The sequence below is a fragment of the Scleropages formosus genome, chromosome 15 (assembly GCF_900964775.1).
Source record: "Scleropages formosus chromosome 15, fSclFor1.1, whole genome shotgun sequence".
Taxonomy (NCBI): domain Eukaryota; kingdom Metazoa; phylum Chordata; class Actinopteri; order Osteoglossiformes; family Osteoglossidae; genus Scleropages; species Scleropages formosus.
In genome coordinates this window covers 2854193-2874829 of record NC_041820.1, presented here as the reverse complement: position 1 = coordinate 2874829, position 20637 = coordinate 2854193, and the positions used below count along the sequence as shown (strand labels likewise).

The 20637-nt window shown below is 53.7% G+C and overlaps 1 protein-coding gene across 4 annotated transcripts in view; it reads right to left on the bottom strand.

The window, feature by feature from the left end:
• The window catches only part of daam2 (dishevelled associated activator of morphogenesis 2), an 87892-nt gene that overhangs the window by 34464 nt on the left and 32791 nt on the right, over positions 1-20637 (bottom strand). For 3 of the 4 annotated variants that reach the window (XM_018731385.2, XM_018731376.2, XM_018731401.2), the window contains exons 2-3: positions 7745-7964; positions 1284-1373 (exon numbers count right to left, since the gene is read on the bottom strand). In XM_018731385.2, coding sequence (XP_018586901.1) covers positions 1284-1373; positions 7745-7912 — 258 coding nt within the window. In that variant the 5' untranslated portion in view covers positions 7913-7964. Of the gene's footprint in view, positions 1-1283; positions 1374-7744; positions 7965-20240; positions 20391-20637 lie in introns of those variants that run through there. The other variant, XM_018731393.2, reaches the window with a different exon arrangement.

The following is a 20637-nucleotide window of genomic DNA, read 5'->3' as shown; positions in this document are numbered from 1 at the left end:
TTCGTGTGCGTCGGGTTGTGGTTCAGCCCACTGTGACCACCGTGTTGCTCTTCTGCAGCATCTCTGCGGAAATGAACCGGTTTTTCGCTCGGCACCATCGCGCTCCTTCAGACGTGTTTGCGGATCCGGGCACAACGGTCGGGGTTGATATCATCAGGGCGCGGGGGCTCTGCGGTCAGCGCAGCCTTGGCAAAGGGAGGGAGAACAGAGGCAGAGCTGCGTGTTCTCATTTGAAGTCAGTCTGGGGGAGTTAGGAATCCGCCCGGTCCTTGATCTGTAATCGCAGTGTAATATCCTGGAGCGGTCGACTGCAGGACCGCAACAGGAACTCGGCACGCTGACTGCTTCCTCTGTGTGTGTGTGTGTGTGTGTGTGTGTGTGTGTGTGTGTGTGTGTGTGTGTGTCAAGATTCGTCTAAAGAGGGAAAAGGCAGTAGGGTCGTACAACCGACTGGCCCTTGGGCAACCAGGTATCGGAATGACCACGGGGTGCATCATGATATTTTCTGAAACCCTGACCATAGTGGAGGTCCATCAAAGTACAGTCATTTGTGTATTATTTGATTATTCAGTTACTATACAATTGTCTTTTGTTGAATGATGCACTTTTTGTTTGGATATAACATTATTACCATCATGTGAAAATGGTTGTACTGAAGAACATGCTGGAATGACCAGTCACATGACCGGCCTCAAGGGCGTTCGGTCATTCCACTGTATTAAATGTGTGGTGTGTCGGGGGGGGGGTTTCCCCCCCCTAAAAACTATATGTATGTCATACTCCAGCCATTTTAGACTAAATGATTGTTGGACCCAGTACCTGAATCCTGTCCGACGCCCCAAAACCAGAGGTTGACGGTTCCTCTGGTCCTGATTTCTGGTCATTCATGTCACCACGTTGGGCAACGAGACCCACTGGAACAAACACTTCCTGCTGTTTCTCCACTACATGTTATGGACCCGCCTCACAGCCATGGCACCATGCACACGGTACACACACCCCACCTGGCAAGAAACACCACAGGGGACGTTTACCATTTCCAATGAGTCTTGAGCCTGGAAACCCGGCGAGTCGTTTGCCAAGGTCTTGTTCGCGTTCCCCCCCTTTCCCCCCCATTCTTTCGCAGTGTATGGGAAGCGCGAAACACATGGACACGGAGGGAAGGGGCGTGGGGAGCGGCGGTGGCTACGCCGAGGTGACGGCTGGTACCCCGGGGTGCGTCCCTGAGCGCCGCCAACAAAGAGCGCGATCGGGAGGAAGGAGCTGAAGGACCGCTCACGTACCTTCTTCTTGCTGCAGTAGATCTGCCATTTCTTCTCGGCGGGCAGAGCGAACATGGCCTCGCGGTTGCGGTCGGTGAGGTCCAGTTCATCCTGCAAACACAGACAAGACGGGGTTAGAGTCGCGTCACCTGTGGCCTCCAGCCCCAACGAGAACCTCCGACGTGCCCGCGAAGGAAGCGAGTAGGGTTTGTGTACGAGGGGGAGGCCGACGGACGCAAAATGAACAAATCGCTCACGTTCTTGAACGTTTGCGTCATCTGTCCGTGCATTATTAATGACCACCTGTCCAACAGAGGGTACAGCCTGGGCGTTTTCTGTTATTTATTAATGCTGTTTGTTCACCATTCTGACTTGCAATACTTCAGCACCAAGCTACATACAATATATTATTATTTATTTGCAATTTTCAGCCTTCATTTAGCAGAAACCCTTCGTCCAGGAGAACTCATGATGTCGGATAAGCAATTTTTAAAACAACTTAGCTTTGTATATAACTGCGTAATTTTTACCATGCTGGGTAAGTACCTTGAGCGAGGCTCTAAACACTGCGCCCCCTGCTGTTCGGGAGAAGCCATTGTGTTAAACTGTTGCTGGGAAATCGGGAGGAGCCCCAACCAGCGGAGCGCAAACGTGGTTGAATGGAATAGGGACCCAGACCTGGGGCCCCTGGGGGTCTGAGCCGCACTGCCCCGCACGCACAGGGCCCCCTTCCCGCTAAATTCTACCGCTCCCAATAACAACAGGCTCTGCGGAGGAACGTGCCAACTTGGAGCACCGGCACTTAGCGTAACCGGTGTTGTTTTCAGGGTGAAGTTTCACTCGCTTTCGGAGAGGGCACGGCGCGGGTTGGCCCAGCGAGCGCCGTCCCCAGTCAGAGCGGCGCTAAACGGGCGGACTCCCGATGGCGATCTCCCGCGTGGACGAGACATCAGATTGTGCGTCGCCAGCGCCGTGCCGCTCCAGGACACTAATGAAAGGGTGTATTTTTTGTGCGGCGGGAGCCGGGCGAGGGTGCGAGAACGTCGGGAAGGCGGCGGCTTGCCCAACCCCCCCCCCCCTCACGTGGCCCCCACCGTGAACACGGCTTCCCGCCAAGCCCCCCCCAATCAGAGGAGCAGTCCGAGGAATTTCACATAAGCTAAAACCAATATTGATACACCTGCTCCCTGGGAAGGAAAATGCATACAGCGGTTTCTATATTTCAGCAAAAACATAACCGTACGATACTGGCGGCTGCCGGAGGCGACCTGCTCCTTTCTGTCCCTTTTTGAGCAGGGTCTTGACCCGCAGCGGGCCGTGAGTGACGCCGTGGACACTGAGACACGATCTCTCTATCGCAGGTAATCCGGTTCATTTGACTCGATGATGGACTCCCCTGGGGGACGCTTGGAAGGACGCGACGGCCAGGTAGGAAAACAAACCGACGGAGGCTGGACCAAATCAAAGCGGGACTCTCGCCGGAAGCACAAACGATGAGACCGAGTGGACAAGGATGCGGCTCTCTCGACGCCAAATGGGGGACGGAACTTTCTGGAGGAAGGCTCAGTATGGACTTCGTGGCTCTTATCGAAAGTCGCCCAGTGACTGAAGACGTGTCTCGCAGCATGTTGTACCTTCTGGACATAAGTCCAGGTGCTTAAACCACCACGCCACCTGCTGTTCTGTGGGTGTGAGTAATGTATACTTGTATACTTCCCTGAACTGATCAACCTGTATGCTAATGGACCCAGTATGAGTCCAATCTGGGGACAAAGTCAAAATGTCCCTCAGAAGATGGATGACAGTGAGGACAGCGGATGGAACAGTGGGAAAAGAGGGAGGGAGTGTCTTATCGGGAACCCGGTGGGGGACGCCAGCTAACCGGTCAGGTGGCACGACTGGGGTCCCGCCCTGTAGGGGGTGCTGTCAGAGAGGGCAGGAAGGCAGCAATACGGATCCTTTGTGAATGCTTGCGAGTTTAAATAAACAAATGGGTGAGAATGGAGTGGAATGCAGCCGAGAGCAGGAGGGGGACAGGGAAGGAAAGGGCCGGTCGGGGCCCGAAGAGTGGAAGTGGGTGCGGGCGTGTGAACGGAGCCGCCCTCGAGGGAGTGCGTGATCCCGAATGGACGAGGCTGCGAACTCGGCGCAGGGCGTGTGTGGGATGTTAAAGCGGGCCGTCGGTCCGGCTCAGTACTTTCCGATCTGAATTTTTTCAGGAAGGGGGGGGGATAAGACGGGATGCGAAGGACAAGGTCACACTTGTTCGAAAGGAAGGAAGTCATATGAGGGCCCTGGGGACTCGCAGGAAGCTGAAGCGGCACACAGCTGAGATCAGGTGGACCAGCCAGCACCCGTGGTGCACAGTCATCACTCATTTACCTACCTGACACTTTTCTCTAAAGATTTGCACACTAAGCTTAGTGATTTATCTATTTAAACAGCTGGGTAATTTTTACCGGAATGGTAAAAATTACCCAGCTGTTTAAATGGATAAATTGATCAAGGGTACTGCGCCAGGAGGTGGGATTTGAACCCAGGTCCTTTTGCTGCACAATGACTGCTCTAACCCCTACGCCACCTCACGACATGGTCCCAGGTGCTGTAGCTCCAGCGTAGCAGGTAGCATGGTGGGTGGAACTACCGCATTTGGACTGCGAGTGCCCTTGATCCAGGTACTTACCCTGAATTGATGCAGTAAATATTACCCACCTGTATAGATGGGTAATTCGGTGTAAAAGTCGCTTGGGGATCAATGTTCCATCAAAGCGCTGAAGGTTTTAAGCTTTGATAAGGGTCTGCGTTTCCTAAAGCTTCAAGGTCAAATCCCAGGTGGAACCATCCACTTGAACCCTTAACCAAGGTACTTAATCTGTACTTGACCACACCATCAGATGATGCTGGAAAAACGGTGTAGCTGTGGGCGGAGTCCTGAGCCACCTGATGATGTCATAAGGTAAATGTTTGCGAGGGCCTGTCGAGGTGCGGGTTCCACGTCAAGCCATTGTTTTCCAGCCGAGTGCTTCGGGAAGGAGGCTGTGGCTGCGGGAGGAGCGGGATCGCAACCCGGAGAGGCGGGGCGCAGAATTCGCCCCGAGATCAGCAGTTCCTCGTACTGTGAGTCACGGCTTAGCCAGGTCGGGGTGGGCGGGGCGTGACAGGAAGCCGGCGGGCGGGCGTCCAGGTCCCAGAAGGACCCATCTTCTGCCCCCTGTGACGTGCCCTTTGGGTGGACGGCTGGAAACGGACACTTTGGTGTTACGCAAAGCGTTTCCGTGCGCCGATACAGTTGGCATTTCTGTGTCGGTTTTTTTTTTTTTTTTCTTTCTTTCTTCTAGTATTCCCCCCCGTGCACGGAAACGTTCGCCGTCCCGCCCAGGTCCTGAGCTACGAGCCAGGAACTGCGCTCGATTCCAGCCAGGAAAGACCACTTGCGGAGCCCAACAATGGCATCTTAGCTTCACGCGCTGGACGGTCTGAACCGTCTAGCCCTGCTGGTGACCTCCTCAACGAAATGCCTTCATCAGATGGAAGCAGAAGAGTCGCTGCCGATTCCCACGCGGGACCCTGCCGTTGCGCCCTTGAGCTCCAACGCGTCCGACCGGGTGACGCGCGATGTGGGGTCGTGGGCAGAAGTGAACGCAGGGTTGACGTTTAGCATCAAAAGCAGGATTTAGTTGAGGCAAGTCCACGGATGTAGAGCGGGAGACGGGACCAGATGGGGAATCCTGCACGCGGGTCTGAGAGAGCAGGACGGGCGGCGCACGCGTCCAGTCCGTCCCCCAGAACATACAGTCTATTGCACTTGGAAACACATTTAACTTCTGACCCTCTCCACATGTGCGGTCCTCTTCCTGGCCTCGAATGTCACTGTCCTGCTCTGAGGCCGACGTCGGGGGTCCTTGTATAGTGGACCGCTGTCCCCTGAACCGGTGCTCACGCCCAGTGAAGGCGTCCTGCTTGTCAGATGGTGGCACAGCTGCGTATCGTCATTATTGCTGTTGCCATGATGACATCACCAAGTGATACATACACTTTCTTTGCCCTGGTTTTTGCTGGACTGCCCTGACCCCCTCTCTGCCTCCACTGCTCTCCACCCTTCTGTCCTGCTTCTCGAACCCTCTCTCTGTCCATCCCTTCTTTCTTGTTTCCGCCAGCTCCTTCCCCCGTTTGGTGCGCGGGTGCGAGCCCCCCACTGACTTACACCCGTCTGTCCTCAAACAACCTCTGCTTGGCTGTCTCTACTTCACTATGCTGGCATGTTAAACGTACTCGCTCGCAAGACAACGCTCCCACTGTTTACACTTCACCAAGTCACAATTAGCCCAATGTGCGACTCATTACGGGGGGGGATGCTATCACCACGAACCCAGGGCCCGTCATGTACACGGAGCCGCGTGTTCAGCTCCACGTGGGCCAGATGTCGCAGAAATGGACAAATACGGAGGATTTGCATCGACTCGATCGTCGGATTAATCGGCGACGGCTTGCGTAGGCTCGGGCTAAAGCACCCGGATGCCTCGCATGTAGGATCTGAAATCCATCGTGGGGATCGTGATTGATTACGCCCATTAAGGTCCCCGATGCGGCCTCAGACGCACATGTTAAAGTCAGTCTTGTGAGACTTAATTGTTCCCAGGTTAACGTGAATTTGATTATGGTGCGGCTTTACGGCACAGTGGAATCGCGGAATAGCAAACCAGCACCGGGACGCCGTGTCGCTGTTACGGGGGCGGGGCCTTGGGAGGTATCGTCCAAGTGCAACGGGTGTGGCATGTCGGGGAGATGTAACGAAGACATCATCCGGACATTCAGACCTCGTGTCTGTGTCCTCTTTGGAGAAGGACCAGGTTTGCACTGATCACCACCCTCCACCCCAGGGGTAACCGATGGCAGAAACACAGGCCTAGAACCTGTGGTATGGACTCGCATTCGCCAAAGTGACTTAATCAGGTGTGTAAATGGGTTAATTATTGTAATTTTTACTGTATGAATTCATGGTAAGCACCTTACCCAAGGACACTGGAGCTGGATTCAAACCTGAGTTCCTTGGCTCCAAGGCAGGGACTCTAACCACTACCCTACCTGACACCCCCACTGCCAACACTTCCTGAATCTGACAGGGAACACATGAGCGATTCCCCATAGTTCAAGGCAGCAGATGGATTTGCACGCGCAGCGGCGAAGTAGCTCGCTGGGAGGCTTCGGAAGCAACGCCAGCACAACGGCTCAGTCCCAAATCGGCGGAGAGGTTGGGAAGTTTCTTCCACTCCTTGTCCCAGATCTGTCACTCAGGGCTTCTCATAAGGGATATTTATCTTGGTAAAGAGGAACCGCGTCTCTAATAATCCGGCTTACCGCTGTAACGTGGAAATGGGCACGGTGGTGTTTTGACTCGACTCTGCGTGCGGCGTAGCTGAAGGTGGGTGCTTCTCAGCTACGTGTCCGAGCGGCATCGCGGAGCTTTACCCACGATGCACTTGCGGGGCGAGGATTCAAAGTAGACGTCCGTAATCCCTCTTCTGTCTCGAAGAGGCCCGGATGGAAAGGAGCCGTTGCGTTGGAGCGGGGCTCCCCGCCTCGATATTCCTGTCAGACTCCAGTTAAGCTGAGATATTTACCATAAATAAGCTTCGAGTCGTTTTGTTTTCTCAACCACGAGGCTGCCGTGATTCGACTAAGTGCTCCCATATGCGAAGCATGTTTTATTTTATTCCCTTCCCCCTTTCCCTTTCCTTCACATAATCTTTTTCCACTAAAACACCCAAAAATAAATGCAGGCCTTCAAAATGAAGAAAAGAACCAAATCAAAGTTTCTCGTTTAATTGAACCTCAAGCTTTCGCCGAAAAAAGAGGCATCCAAGAAGCGTGGTTGCAAGTCCTCATTTAGCGAACGGTTATGAATAATAACCAAGCGGTTGCTGCATCTGAACGACTAGGAGACGCACGAAACCGGAATTTTAGTCATCGTGCCGGGTGACCGTGAGCAGGATGGCAGTCCTGCCTCCCTCTTCAGCCGACCGAGTATCGAAGGATCTCGACTGGGCGGCAGCGGCACCGGGGCTCCCGATTCGGAGCCAGGACTCTGCGGTTGACACGGCTTCAAAGCAATCTGCGTGTGGGCAGGCTGCTTCTCCTCTGCCTGCTCTTGCTGCCCGTTTTCTGCCCTACGGCCTTGCGATGTCTGATGACACCCTTGGGAGTGTACCGACGGGCCAAGTGGCGGAAGGGGTACCTCTGCCTTACTGGAGCGCGTGCAAAAAAAAAAACGCAGAAGGTCAGGTTCGGAGCGTGTCTACGCTGCTAATGCGAAGGGCAGCCGGAGGCAGCGTGCATCGCACCGCGTGCCTTTCTGACAGCGGGCAGCAGACCTGCACCGGTGCAAACGCTGTTTGACGGTCTTTCACGTGTGTGACGGAGTGCGGAAGTGAGGGGCCAGAGGCGGGGGCGCGCGGCTCTGCGTCTGCACCACAATTACTCACCACCAGCTCGGAGAAGCGCGCGTGCAGTTCCTCCTCCGGGGGCATGGGGGCGCTGAACTCCAGCAGCTGCAGAGGCACGCTGTCTTTCAGGTTGATCTCGGGGGGTTCGCTGCTGCCGAAGCAGCATAGGAACCCCAGAGCGGGGCGCGTCCGCTTCCGGGGGGGCATCCTCGGCGGAGGGGGGCGAGAGGGAGCAGGCCTGCTATCTAGGGCGCATGATCTGTAAGGGGGAGAGAAGGGGAGAGCGTGGTTAGGGCGAACGGTGGAACTGGGGGCAGCAGGAAGCTTGAGGTTCGAACAGCGCCTCTCTTTATGTAGTACCCCTGATTAAGGTACTTACCCCACACTGATTAAAAAATACCCTGCTGTCGAAATGGATAAATTACGGTAAAGCTGAATATCCTTAAGAAGCAGGTGCCGTACTGGTTGAAACTGTCACCTGGCAATCGGAGGGCCTGGGTTTGAATCCCTGCACCTACTTTAGTATCCTCGAGAAAGATACTGAACTGATACAGTACAGTCATTCACTCGGCTGACACTTTTTTTTTTTTTTTTTTTTTTTTTCTCCCAAGCGACTTGGTGTCAAGCTTCTTGTCTTTTCCCATATAAACAGCAGGGTGACTTTTTTTTTTTTTTTTTTTTTTTTTTTAACCGCATTCATTAAGAGTAAGAACCTTTCTCAAAGGCACTACTGCAGAAGATGATGGGATTTGGACCTGATCCTTTTCAAGTCTGAAAGCAGCAGGTCTGTCCAGAGCTCTGGTTCCTGCTGCCCTCATTAAAATCACAAAGCTGTATAAATGGGTAAATCACTAAGTCATTGTACAAACCTTACATTGCGAGACACTTTGGACAAAGGTGTCAAACAAATGAAGAAGTAAAAAAGACACTGAGTGTAAAACCATGTGCTCCCATAATTCTCAGCATCCCGCTCGGCCTCCTTTGCTCAACCGCGACCGGATCGCCTCGGCAGAACCTCATCGCAGCGGGACCGATGCCTCCGAATCAGTTAAGCGCGGCCGAAAGGCTGGGGCAGAGGAAGGGCGTCCCTCCAAACCTGCGCTTGAAATTTGGGATGACTCCCGGGACCCCGAACCGGTCACGGTCGCAAACGGACTCGCCCACGGGAAGCTCTGTGACACAAGCAGATGGAATAACCAGCTGCGACTGAGCCGAATCTCCCAGCCTTGTTTACCCAGTGCGTCGAACCCGTCTCCCCCGGAGCTCCGTGGCGCTCTCTAATTAGGCAACGTGCTGGGGAAGCTGAATGAGGAGCTGGGATGAAATCATCCCCCTCAGCAGACGACCATTGATGTGTTTCCCTTTGGACGGCGCTGAAAGGGGACAAGCAAAGGGGTCTTCTATGGGGTCTTTGAACCCGGGCTCGGATTCCTTTTCGATCGCGTGTCGGAGGCGCCGGGGGGGATGTCGGGCTGGATACCCCAACCCCCCACCCGTTGACTCGGGCGACGGGGTGATGGCAGTGACACCCCAGGGTGGGCTGGGGTGCGGAGGAGAGGGGGACCCCACGGGGGGGGGAGACGGGCGGCACAATTTGCATGCGAGCTGTGCGGCGGCCTCTGAAAGAGAGCACTGTTCGGGGGCCGCGATGGGGTACTGGCGACCGCGCCGATGCCGGCCGTGCCTCTCGCTATGGCCCGCGGCCGTCTCCTCAACGGCACCAGCAGCGATGGGGTGGGGAGCACTGAAGCCAACCCTTTGAAAGACTAGAAGAAACAGCTCTGACCACTTGGGCTGGATGGACAGGACGCATGAGAAGCACAACAAGGTAAAGCATCACCGAGACAGTTGGTCCATCAGTGAGGATGTCGGTCCATCAATGAAGACTGAAGCCCACCAGTGAGGGTGCTGGTCCGTAGCTGAAGAGGCCGGGCAGTGAGCGCCGTTGTCCATCGATGAGAATGTTGGTCCGTCAGTGAGGATTGTGGCGCATCAATGAAGATGTTCCATCGTTAAAGGTTACGTTGTAAAGAAGTCCTTGCGCTCCTTCACTGAGCACTCGGCACCGCAGAGTCCCTGCAGTCGATCTTTTGGACGCTACCTTTAGTCCAACGAATGACTTTATAGGCTGTCAGATCATCAGCCGAGGATGTCAGGACAAAAGGCGGCTCCAGAAGCAACACGTTCCTCGTTTCAGTTCTTCGGAGTTAATCTCCAGCGTTGAGGTGTGTGAAAGGAGGTCAGTCTGAGTTTGGCTCCGTGTGTGTAGGACAGTGGTGGAGTGACCGAACCTGTCAGTGGAAGTGACCCCCTCCCAACAGACGTGCCAGATTCCCGCTCTATCGCTGTCTGGTGATGCGGTGGGATGTTGGCCCCGCCTCCGCCGTCCCCTCGGCACGGCGACCCCGTGGAAACACCCGGGTTCGAACTGCGCTGCGTCTCCGTTGACCTCGCATTCAACCTGCTGCTCTCCCAACCTGCCCAAGTGGAGCACGTGTCCAACGAGGTGTCGGTACCACGGCGCGGATCGTTTAGCGATGCCTGGTGAAAGCCGAGCTTCTCGTAGCTCGGGTCTCACTTACCGGCTGAAGTGTCCAGCGATAAACGAGACACACGTCACCAGAGCACTATGGAAGTGAGGCGTCAGTTCTGACCTTGCGTTACTGATTGTGCAGTGCTCAGCCTCCATTTTTCGCATTAGAGCAGTAGGGGGCATAGTGGTTAGAGTTACCGATCCCCCTCGATCAAGGTATTTACCCTAAACTCATACAGTAAAAATTACCCGTATGTTTAAATGGGTGAATTTCAGTAAGTTTAATATTCTAACTTGCTTTGAAGACCCAAATTATGGTCTGAAGCTTCTGATCGTACATGGAAAAAACTAGAAAAAGTTGAAATTACCCCCCCATATCACACACTCTGGGCTCCTGTGGGGTATTTTGTAGTATCTGGCAACATCAGTCCTCATACACTGAAAACAGTGTTGAAAACGCTGCTTTACCAGACTGTCGGGTCTCGGTCCACTCATCTTGAGCACAGGTGGGTGGGTGGATGTGTATGTTGTAGTTCCCCCTTGCTTGGACCCCGTGTCCAAACTCAGGACTCCCTCTCCCGTCTCCACAAGGAGAGGCTCAAGCCACGATACGCTGCCCTGTGAGCTAAGGTGTACCGTGTTTTCACCTGACCGCCTAACTGTTTGCTGCTAGAAAGTGAGTCGATGGACGCGGCGCTCGAAGAGTACAGACGGTTTTGTTGGCCTCGTGAAGTCGCCCGTCTGAAGACCACAGTGAAACACGCCGTGATCGGGGCTTAGAAGGTCCATGGCGCCGCTCGTCCCGGCGCTACTGGAACTGTTGGTGGTTCGTGGCCCAATTAGATTATGGATCAAAGATGAGCTCCGTTCTAAATCGGTCACGTCGTCCACTTCTGGACTGAGTGGAAACGATCGACTTCTCATCAGCGTTGACCTTCGTGGGCGTCGGCGTCCCGAGTCCTGGCATCACGCGAGGCCCCGGCCCCGCCCACCTTGTGTTGTTACGTCCTCAGTGGACGCCTGGAGGTTTGAGTGGCAGGTGGCTCCATTGCGCTCTCTCTCTCTCCCTCGCTGCGCCCTGTTCTGTTTGATGCCCCCTCCCCGGTTTCTGGGACTGCCGGTGGGAGAGAAGAGGATCGGTGAGAAGGAGCACACGGCGGGGTGTGTCTCTCCGGTGCGACACGGGGATGTGCTGGCAGGGAGATGGAGGGACTGCTGTCCAAACCAAAAATGGCATGAATGTACTGATGCAGGGCTGAGTTCTGGAGCACGTGAGTGAGCGCACACCCCTGGAGTTGTATCCTGTAGTCACACGCGGGCTGCGAAGGATAGAAAAGGAACGAGAGAGAGAGAGAGAGAGAGAGAGAGAGAGAGAGAGAGAGAGAGAGAGAGAGAGAGAGAGAGAGAGAGATGGTAGGGCTACTGCTTCTCATTCAACTCCCTACCTCCGCACCTCATCTTTTGCACTGAGAAGTAGGTCACTGGAGGAGGAGATGGGCGGGGGGGAAGAAGAGCGGTTGCCTCCCCCATTTCCCAGAAGGCCTCTCCTGGTCTTCTCTCGCTGCTCGCTCGCTCACCCCCCCCTCCAGAGCTCTGCTCCTTCAGCTCCGCTAGCTGTTTGGAAACCTCTCCCCCCTCAATCTCGTTTGTCCAGAAAGCCCCCAGCAGCCCCCCCCCCCCCCCCCATTTTCATTTTGCTATTTGCACAGTTTTCCCTGTCTGGGATGAATGGCGACTAACTGAGGGGGAAGGCATATTGTTCCAGAACGTTCTGGAGGGGCGATCAGGCGTGGTGAGGGTCCCACAAAGGGCCGCAGATCCGAAGCCTCAAACATAGAAAAACTCTCACTGGAGGTGAAAATGCGCTCGGTGACGCAGGGAGGCCGGGGTGGTCCCAGGAAGGGTCAAGCGAGCACATCACGCCCATCGGTGCCACCCACCTAGACGTGCTTTGGCGATGATGTCATCAACTGTAGCCCGGGGGGGGGGGGGTAAATCCCCCACGTGGTCTCCTGCTCATCGGTTCTCAAGGGGTAAGACGTTTTGCCAGGATGGAAGCTGAGGCTCACGCAGCCCCCGAACGGAGAGTGTGGGACAGAGCCCCCTCAAACCGATCGGCAGCGAGCGACCGCACGGGTCCCAGCAGTTTCCCTCCTGTTCTATAACCTTTTCTGTCATTTCTCGGCTCGCAAATAGCAGGATGGAGTGGAAATGTCAGCTCCCCTCGTGTGTTGGGATTAGTGTGTGTGTGAGCGCCTTTCCTGGTGCGAGGCTCGGGCCCCTTTCCACGTGCCCCTGCCCAGGGGTTTGTGTCTCCATGGTGCCTCGCTGGACTACTGTAGAAGTCCTGCCCTCCAGAACGCCAAGGTCCCCTTTCATCACTCAGGGTCCTCAGCCCTGGGATGCACCAGCGACTGAACATGAGCGGCGTGAACGGCACAGGTGTCGCGGAGATCGAGGCGGCATTCGCACGCTTTCGCACGCTCGGGGAGGAACCCCCACGGTGTCCGTGAAGCCTGCTGTGTCGTGGAAACCTGCCAGAAAGCTACCGAAGGACCTGGGTTCGAATCCCACTACCTGCTATAGCTCCCTTGATCAAGATACTCACCTTGAATAGCTACATTAAAAATTACCATGCTGGACAAATGGCTAAATCAGTGTAGGTACCTTAATACTATGAGTCGCCTTGGAGAAAAGTGTCAGATAAATGAATAAACAATAATAAATTTACCAGCAAAACAGTACAAGTGCAGTTTCATGAGCGACCGCTTTTCGACCAAACGGTCTTCAGCTGGTGGTTGATCTCGGTCCAGTGATTTTAATCGGTAGCCCACTGAGCCCATACGCAATAATCTCGCCGGACAAGAATGCTCATATTTGTTGGGGTCAATTCCTCGAGCGCAACAGCTGGTGTGGGGTATTGACCATTTTTGGAGATGTGACCGAGCGGCCTCTTCCGGCCACTTCGCCGCAGCTGGTGTGAACGCTCTCGCCCCGATGTGGGACTCGCCGCTCTGTGTTTGTGTAAAAACCACATACAAAGCGGCGCGTTGCACTTTTGGCCGATTCTGCGCAAACGCGGTTTAAATCCCTCGTCTCGGACTTTTCTGAAAACGCGCGCGCACACAGAGCGCATTCCAGGGTGCCTATCTCACTGCCTATTTCAATCGCACGTGGTGTGTCCGGTTACAGCCTCCGCTGACAAATGACCAGCGCAAACCTTGTAATGGAGAGGTTTGTGCAATTTCACGGTACATTGGCGAGCTTTACATTCCGTATTAACTCGAAACTGTGCGTTACGACATCTTTCTGGCTCGGAAACGCGGAGCCGCGTTCCACGGGGAGCCACTGGACGGGGAATGTGTGTGGGCCAGTCCCAGAAGGTAAAGGGGAAAAGTCAATCGCTGTGATTGGCCCGTGAGACAGGACTGAGAATAACGTTCCCCAAATTGTCCACTCTGCAAACTGTAAAGACGCATTGCGATGGACTGGCATCGCATCTGGAGTGGACTGTCACAAGCGCAGTGCCCCGTATTTCTGGGATTGGTTCTGGACCATCGTGACCCTGACTTGGTCCAATGGTTAACGGTCGGTGAGTGTCCCACGCGGTGGTCCTACGCGCAGGCAGTCGAAAATCGCAAGCCCAGAGGTTCTCGGCTGTGCTTTTACCATGGTGGTATGAGCTCCCTCTGTCCCTCAGAGCTGCTGAGTCCCTCTCAATTTTTAAGAAAGCGCTCAAAACAGAGCAGTTTCAGAGCCGCTTCTCTCCTGATCTCATAATTGCTCCAAAAACCTTCACAGAAGTATCTGTTAAAAAAAGACTGTACTCCCTTACACATTCTATGTGCAGCTACCTGTATAATTAATGGTGATTAAACGGGTATCAGACCAGGTGACTGTGCTGAGAGAATCCTGTGTATCCGCATCCATCTCGCAGTTTGTGGTCCATGCACTTTTGTTTACCCCGAGATGTATGTCGCTTTGTTCCAAAACGAATCTCCTAAACGAATCGGTGAAAACGACTGACTATTTCAGGGTCTGGATGACAGACTGTCAGCATGAACCAAAGCGTAGAAAACTCCGGCACGTACAAAGGCAGGATGTGTTAGGATAATAAATGGAAAACAAAGGACGGTCGGTATGAACACAACTGTTTAAGCTCCGCTCTGTGCAGTTTCACAGCAGCGGCTCTCGTGATACGCCTGTGAGGAACTGCCTTTTCCCAGAATCCCCAGGGCCCGGAGCGGGTGCTGATAAGGCCGTCTGCGCAGAAGCGTGCCTACGTGCGTGGGATGAGCGAAGGATCAAACGGCGGAAATGCTACCTCTCCCCCTCCCGACGTTTACAGCCGCGCCTCCTTTTCTCCTCCTCTATCTGATAGGGGGCGAAGCAGCACCCCCCCCACCCCACCCCACGAACAGATGCGGGAGGAACGGCCGCACAATCCCTCTCTGGAGATGCGTCTCATGGAATTGAGGTCAGCACCGCAGATAGCATGGCTCTGGGTACCATCACTAAGGCAAGATACCCCCCCCCCAAACCCACCGTTGCTTTAACATTTACATTTACTCATTTAACTTTTCTGTAAGGAGGTGTTCAAATCGGGGTAAATTATAGTTTATTTCAGTACAGGCCGAGACCTTCAGATACAGAGACATGGTAGTTTGTCCAGTACCACTTCACACCAGTAGCTGCCAAGAGAACGGAGTCTGACAGGAAATACCAAGATGATGGTGACAGATGACGTGATGCACGTTTATGGATCTGTCAGGAGATCGGGAGAGAAGTGGCTCTGCAAAAGAGGGCTTGAGACCTTTCTGAATCCTGGGAAGGATTCAGCAGCTCTGAGGAACAGAGGGAGCTCATTCCACCATAGCGGGGCCAAAACTGAGAGCCTGCAGACTTTTGATTTCGGAGCCCTGCGAGAGGAACCAGCAAGCAGTCGGAGGTGGAGGAGCGTAGAGTTCTTGCTTGTCGCACATGGTCGATGAGAAAATGGTAAAACAGAGCGCGGTTATGATGTGTGTGCTGTTCGCAACACACACACGCGTACCTGCCACTGCACAAAGGCACACCCTCAGCTGTGTGGGGGCACCCAGAGGTACAGGCTACCCTCCTGCGAGGCCTGTCCTTGGCCCCAAGTACCTTTAAAAGCAAACAAACAGCAAGCACTTTTTTTATAGGGGTTATTTGCCACATGAATCCACTTCTCCCTCGAAGGGGGGAATATTTGTGGAAAAAGAGGCGGGGGGGGGGGGCTTCGAGAGCCATCCGCCGAGGGGTGTTATTAATAGACATTTCATTTAGTTCTTTGTAAAATGAAATCCAAGACTGCTTTGCAGGGAGGATCGTTGAGAGGCTGCTGCACGCGGTCCAGGTTTCCCACTCAACGCCTAAATGCTGCACCGCCGCAAACGGACAAAAGCCGGCTGTTAATTCCGTTTTACCATGAATAACTGCATCGCGCAGAGCCAAACGGCAACATAAAAGCGACGTAACGAAAGGGATGCGTGACAAACTGCGACACCGTAATGAGATTAAATACCTGTGATAAATGCACTCCCCACTCAATCTAATTTAGATCCTGGCTTAAAAATGCAATTATGGCAGGAAATTGAACGGGCGGATGCCAGAGGCTAATAAATGTTTTCCAGCTGGACGTAGCTGAACGATGGAGTGAGTCAGATTATACTCGGCAGCGCGCTGCAGCGCCCGTCCACCTGTTTGATGTGCAGCACAAACACACACAAGCACACACACAAACACACGCAATGCGTCGCGGACCCCCCGCCCGCTGGGCTCGGAGAGCCTGCTCGCGTTAAATGCCAAGCGGTAAACACGGGATGAGGCCTGGGGCAGGTGCTTGCCAGCGCTCTGCTGAGTACGGTTCCCTCCCTGGCCCGCTAACCTACTTTTACCAATGTGGACTCCCCACCCTGCATCCCCCAACCCACACAAACCCCCAAATAGACCCTCGCAAGTCACACTGTTAATGTTGCCACTTATCAAGTAAGGGCTGTGCATTTCAGGACCCCCACCCCATCCCCCTGGTCACGGCTCTCATGTTCTCGTATGCATCGCAAGGCCCGGTGAAACCCAAGCTCTGCCCCAAGCCCACATTCTCGCACGGTCCCAGGGTGCCGCAGCCTCTTGGTGACTTGGCTTTAAATCGCCGTCTCCGATCAGCTCCTTTCATCCGTTTGAAACGGCCGTATCGGCGTCAAATTGCTTTGTTCATTTTCCTCGAAGATGGATAAAGTATCTACTGTATCTATCGATCTATGGGAAACTATAGTTCAGAGTTACTCCGTAATATTTTGCTCACAGGCAAAACACGCATAAATTAATGTACAATCGGGCTGAACGCACCGGCTCGTTGGCTAATCGCTCCCACTAACCGTTGGGTTTCTCACCGAATCACGCCCGAGGACTTTCAGGACATCGCCCTGTCCGACCTTTGGTGGCCTGGGTGCCGAATACCGGTCCTCGGGGGTCGCGTCCTCGAGAGGGCGAGAGGTCAGCAGCTGCTGGCTTGAGGACGCGGACCCCAAGCATTGTGGGCGATGCCCAGAATTCCGTCTCGAGCCGATTGGGCCTCGGGGCTGGGAGCAGCAGTGGTGCGATGGGCTTTAAAATAGCGCCCGTGGAGCGCCGTGAATCGCGATGCTCTGAATCGCAGCACTGTGCAAGATCACAAGCCGTGGAAAGCATGTCACCGGCCAACACACTGCGCCCCTTTGTTCCGCCAGCGCCAAGGGGACTTCCAGCCACCAATGTTTTGAGATTTAGAAAAATACAAAAATTACTGCTGCTTACGACTCGTGAAAGGAAAATTACTGCGATGGCCTCTGTTGGGAGTGCTTCTACATGTATGTCTGCTGCTGCTGAAAGGAAGACGACTACAGCAACCGCTAACGAGGCCTCGAGTGTTACCTGTACGTGCAAAATCAGTCTAGCTTCACAGCACTCTAGTGAATGGCAAAACTTCTTGTTCACATGACTTCTTGTGCATGACAGTGTGTGGGTGTCATGTCTGGCCTACTACCTACCATCTCCAGCCTATTTTACTTTCCTCCACTGAACACGTCCCGGGGTCCCGGAGAAGAGGACGAAGCAGTCGACTCAGCAACACTTGCCTGTACTCCAGAGGAAGCACCTCATGCATTTATAATGGATGGAACCCCGTGAGGAAAACCATCACTGGTTTCCCTCCTTAACTCCCCTCATATTTCATTGATGTGGACCCTGCTCTGAACCTTAGAGAAAACGATGTGCCTCCATTTGACCCCAATCGCTGGAGGGCAAAGGAATGACAGGAAGAAGAACAGAAGGAAGCCAACCTTCTCCCACTCCAGCTGTATTTCGACCGTGCCATAACTGCCCTCAGCAGACGGGTCAAGAAGGAACATCCGTCAAAACCTTCCCTCCGAAAAACCGGCCGAGGAAAGACCAACGTGATACAACCATCCATAATTGATTTCACGGCTAGAGTTACGGCTTGACTGATGTATGAACTTTTACTGCCTTGCTCTAGATGCAGCTGCAGGATTTAAGAGCGGGGCAGAGCCTTCTCATAGAGACGTGATTGGGCTGTAAGCGCCATGTGCCACGCCGGTGGGACCCGTTTCCATCATCAGCTCATCGGGGGGTTCTGAGCAACTCCAGGTCTAATGGGTTCCCGATAAGCTTCCATATGGTGGTTAGCACCACAGAGGTCAGGCAGGGTTAGTGTGTGCTCTGTACAGTGTTCAGCTCCCAAGAAGCTCTGCCAAATGTCCGTTGACATTAACCATACAGACAGTAACAGCACAGTGTCTCTCAGCCACCTTAACAAAATGCAGAAGAGGTATTTCAGGGTCTCGTCCGCATGCTTTATGGCTCGGTTTCTTTAAGCCAATCAACATCTGAGTGCACAAAAATTAACATACAAGTTGGAAAAAAGTAATGACTCTCATTCTGTATCGTTTCATTCAACAGTACTACAAAGACAGGCGGAGGAGTAGATTTCTGGGTTTTCAGTCTCCGTCGTTGGTGCAAAAGTATAACTTGGCGAGAAACTGATGGTTCTTGCATGTCATATTTTCTGAGGTATTTGACAGCTGTCAAACTTGCCACATAAGTGATTCTCACCTTATCAGACAAGAGCTAACCCAGATGCTGACCAGTCTAATGAAAAATATGCTTTGTCGTGCGCTTGGAGTTGTACTGGTACGCCAGACTTGAATCAACCATCAGCGCGAGTTCCACACAGGGCTCATCATCTGTACACCTGAGCACCTATACACCCATACGCCCCTGCTCCTCCACTTCTGACTGCCTGCTTATCACCCTCACAAGTGAATTGCCTCTGTCTCTCAGAGCTGCCGAATCCCTTCCGGCATCAAGATGGGTCTCAAAACTCATTTCCTTTGAGCCATTTTTGTCCCAGACTCCTGGAACTTTCATCCATTAGTTTCCCGCCACTTAATAGTCCCTCATCACTTTTTTTTTATCCACCCGCTATTCTGTTCGTCACTTCTAGCTCCTGTAGCTCCTGGAATACATACAGTATGAAAACGGTGGTATCGTACAAACTAGTAGTGGTTCAGTCATCGCGTGTCTTTACAGCGAATAAGATTTTGGTCTGTTGGTGGTGCACTTTTGTTTACTTTTAGCTGTATGTCACTTTGAAGAAAATGTCAACGTAAATTAAGCACATTCCGGAAAGCTGGGCCAGTGTCGCATAGCGCTACACTCGGGCGAAAGTGCAGCAGATTGGGTCCTGGGGTCCCTGTCCTCCAGAGGGGAGTTTCCCCGATTCGCTGGAAGATAGTCGGTCTCGCTGAGCCATGTCTCGAGGCACAGAAAGCCAGGACTGACGCTTCCTCTCTCAATTCCTGACATTCCTGATTTCTCGCAGCTCCTAATATGGATCCTCCCAATTCGCCAAGAGGACGTGACCGTTCATTCCTCAGCGTCCCGCAGAACGTCCCACAGTCCTCTGTACTCTCTCAGTCCCTGAGCTCTCCCAGTCCAGTATGTGTCCATCTCAACTTTGCGAGACCTCGCGTTACTGCTTTCACCTGGTTTCCTCCTCCTAACTGCAACCTTCTCAAAGACCAGCCTATTGGACTTGATCTTCACTGCTGGGCGTCTCTCTGCAGTGTTTGTGCTCGTAAACGGAACTTTGGAAGGAGTTTCCATGCGACTCATACGCACCTAGGAGAAGCTTAGAGTTTTTGATCTAGAAGCAGAGGAAGGCCACAAACTCCAGTCACTTGTTCATAACATGCACCTCCTGGACCACGGGGCAACCCGTCAAAGAGGAGATCAACAAAGCCTCGCTCAAAAAGCCAGGTGCGATGACTCTATCAGACTCCAAGCCAAACGGAAACCTCCCTGAGTTCACACTATCTGACCTTCCAGTACTCCATCCAAGAAACACATTAGCACTGTCTGGGAGCTACTGAACCGCATGAATCTCGGTCTACACAACAGTGCGTCTGCTTTGATCCTGCACCTTGCTCTGGATGGGATCTGCTGCCGGAGGAATTGATGCATTTGTGAGCGATTTACCAAAGGGAGCACCGCAACGAGCAATGCGTTAGTTCACAAATGCTAGCGAATCCCGGCTCGCGGCGAGCCCCAATTTGGAGTCGAACAGTCCCTCCGTTGCTAATTAAGCTGGCGGAGGTGAGGAGCGCGCTGTCATTGTGGCCAGACCGCACTAGGAATCAATGCTTCCAGGATGCTCCGGTTTCACCCAGGGCTCCCCGTGCTTTGCTTCAGAGCTATGAAATCGACCCGATAACGTCGGAAGAATCCTCGCAAAAACAAGATCCCCCCCCCCCCCCCCCCCGTGCTTCAAACGTCATTCCAGCCCAGCTGCTGCTTCAGTGCTGCATGTTTATTTTATTGGGAAAAGGAGTGCAACCCCCCCCGCCTTGACGGCAGTTTTATGGGTAACGTTAATGGGACAGTGTGCCGCTCCACATCCGTGGCCCTTTCCCACGGTATGCTCACCATTCTCGCCGGCGACAGACCGACTTTGAATCCGCGGCAGATCGGCTCCGGATGGAATGTCAGCTGCTCGTCAGTTTTGCCAGCTAGATGGTGCAGCGACGTCTCCTTAGCAGTTTCATGGAGTCCCTAGACCTGCGTGCGTCCCTCACTCAAGCTCCTCCTCCCCTCCTGTGCCTGGCCTCTCTCTGGTGCCGTTCCCTGGGAGACAGCAGAGGGCAGAGCCCCGTTTCGGGTCCAACCCTTGTCGACGCTTCCTCTCTGTCTTTCAGCTGACTGTGCTGGGAGCCCCGGCTGCCTCCCTCCCTCCTTCTCACTCGCTCAGCCCTCGCATCCCATCCACCCCCACCCAGCCTTTGGATTCCAAAACTTTTGTTCTTCCTTGGGGTGTGATGGCATG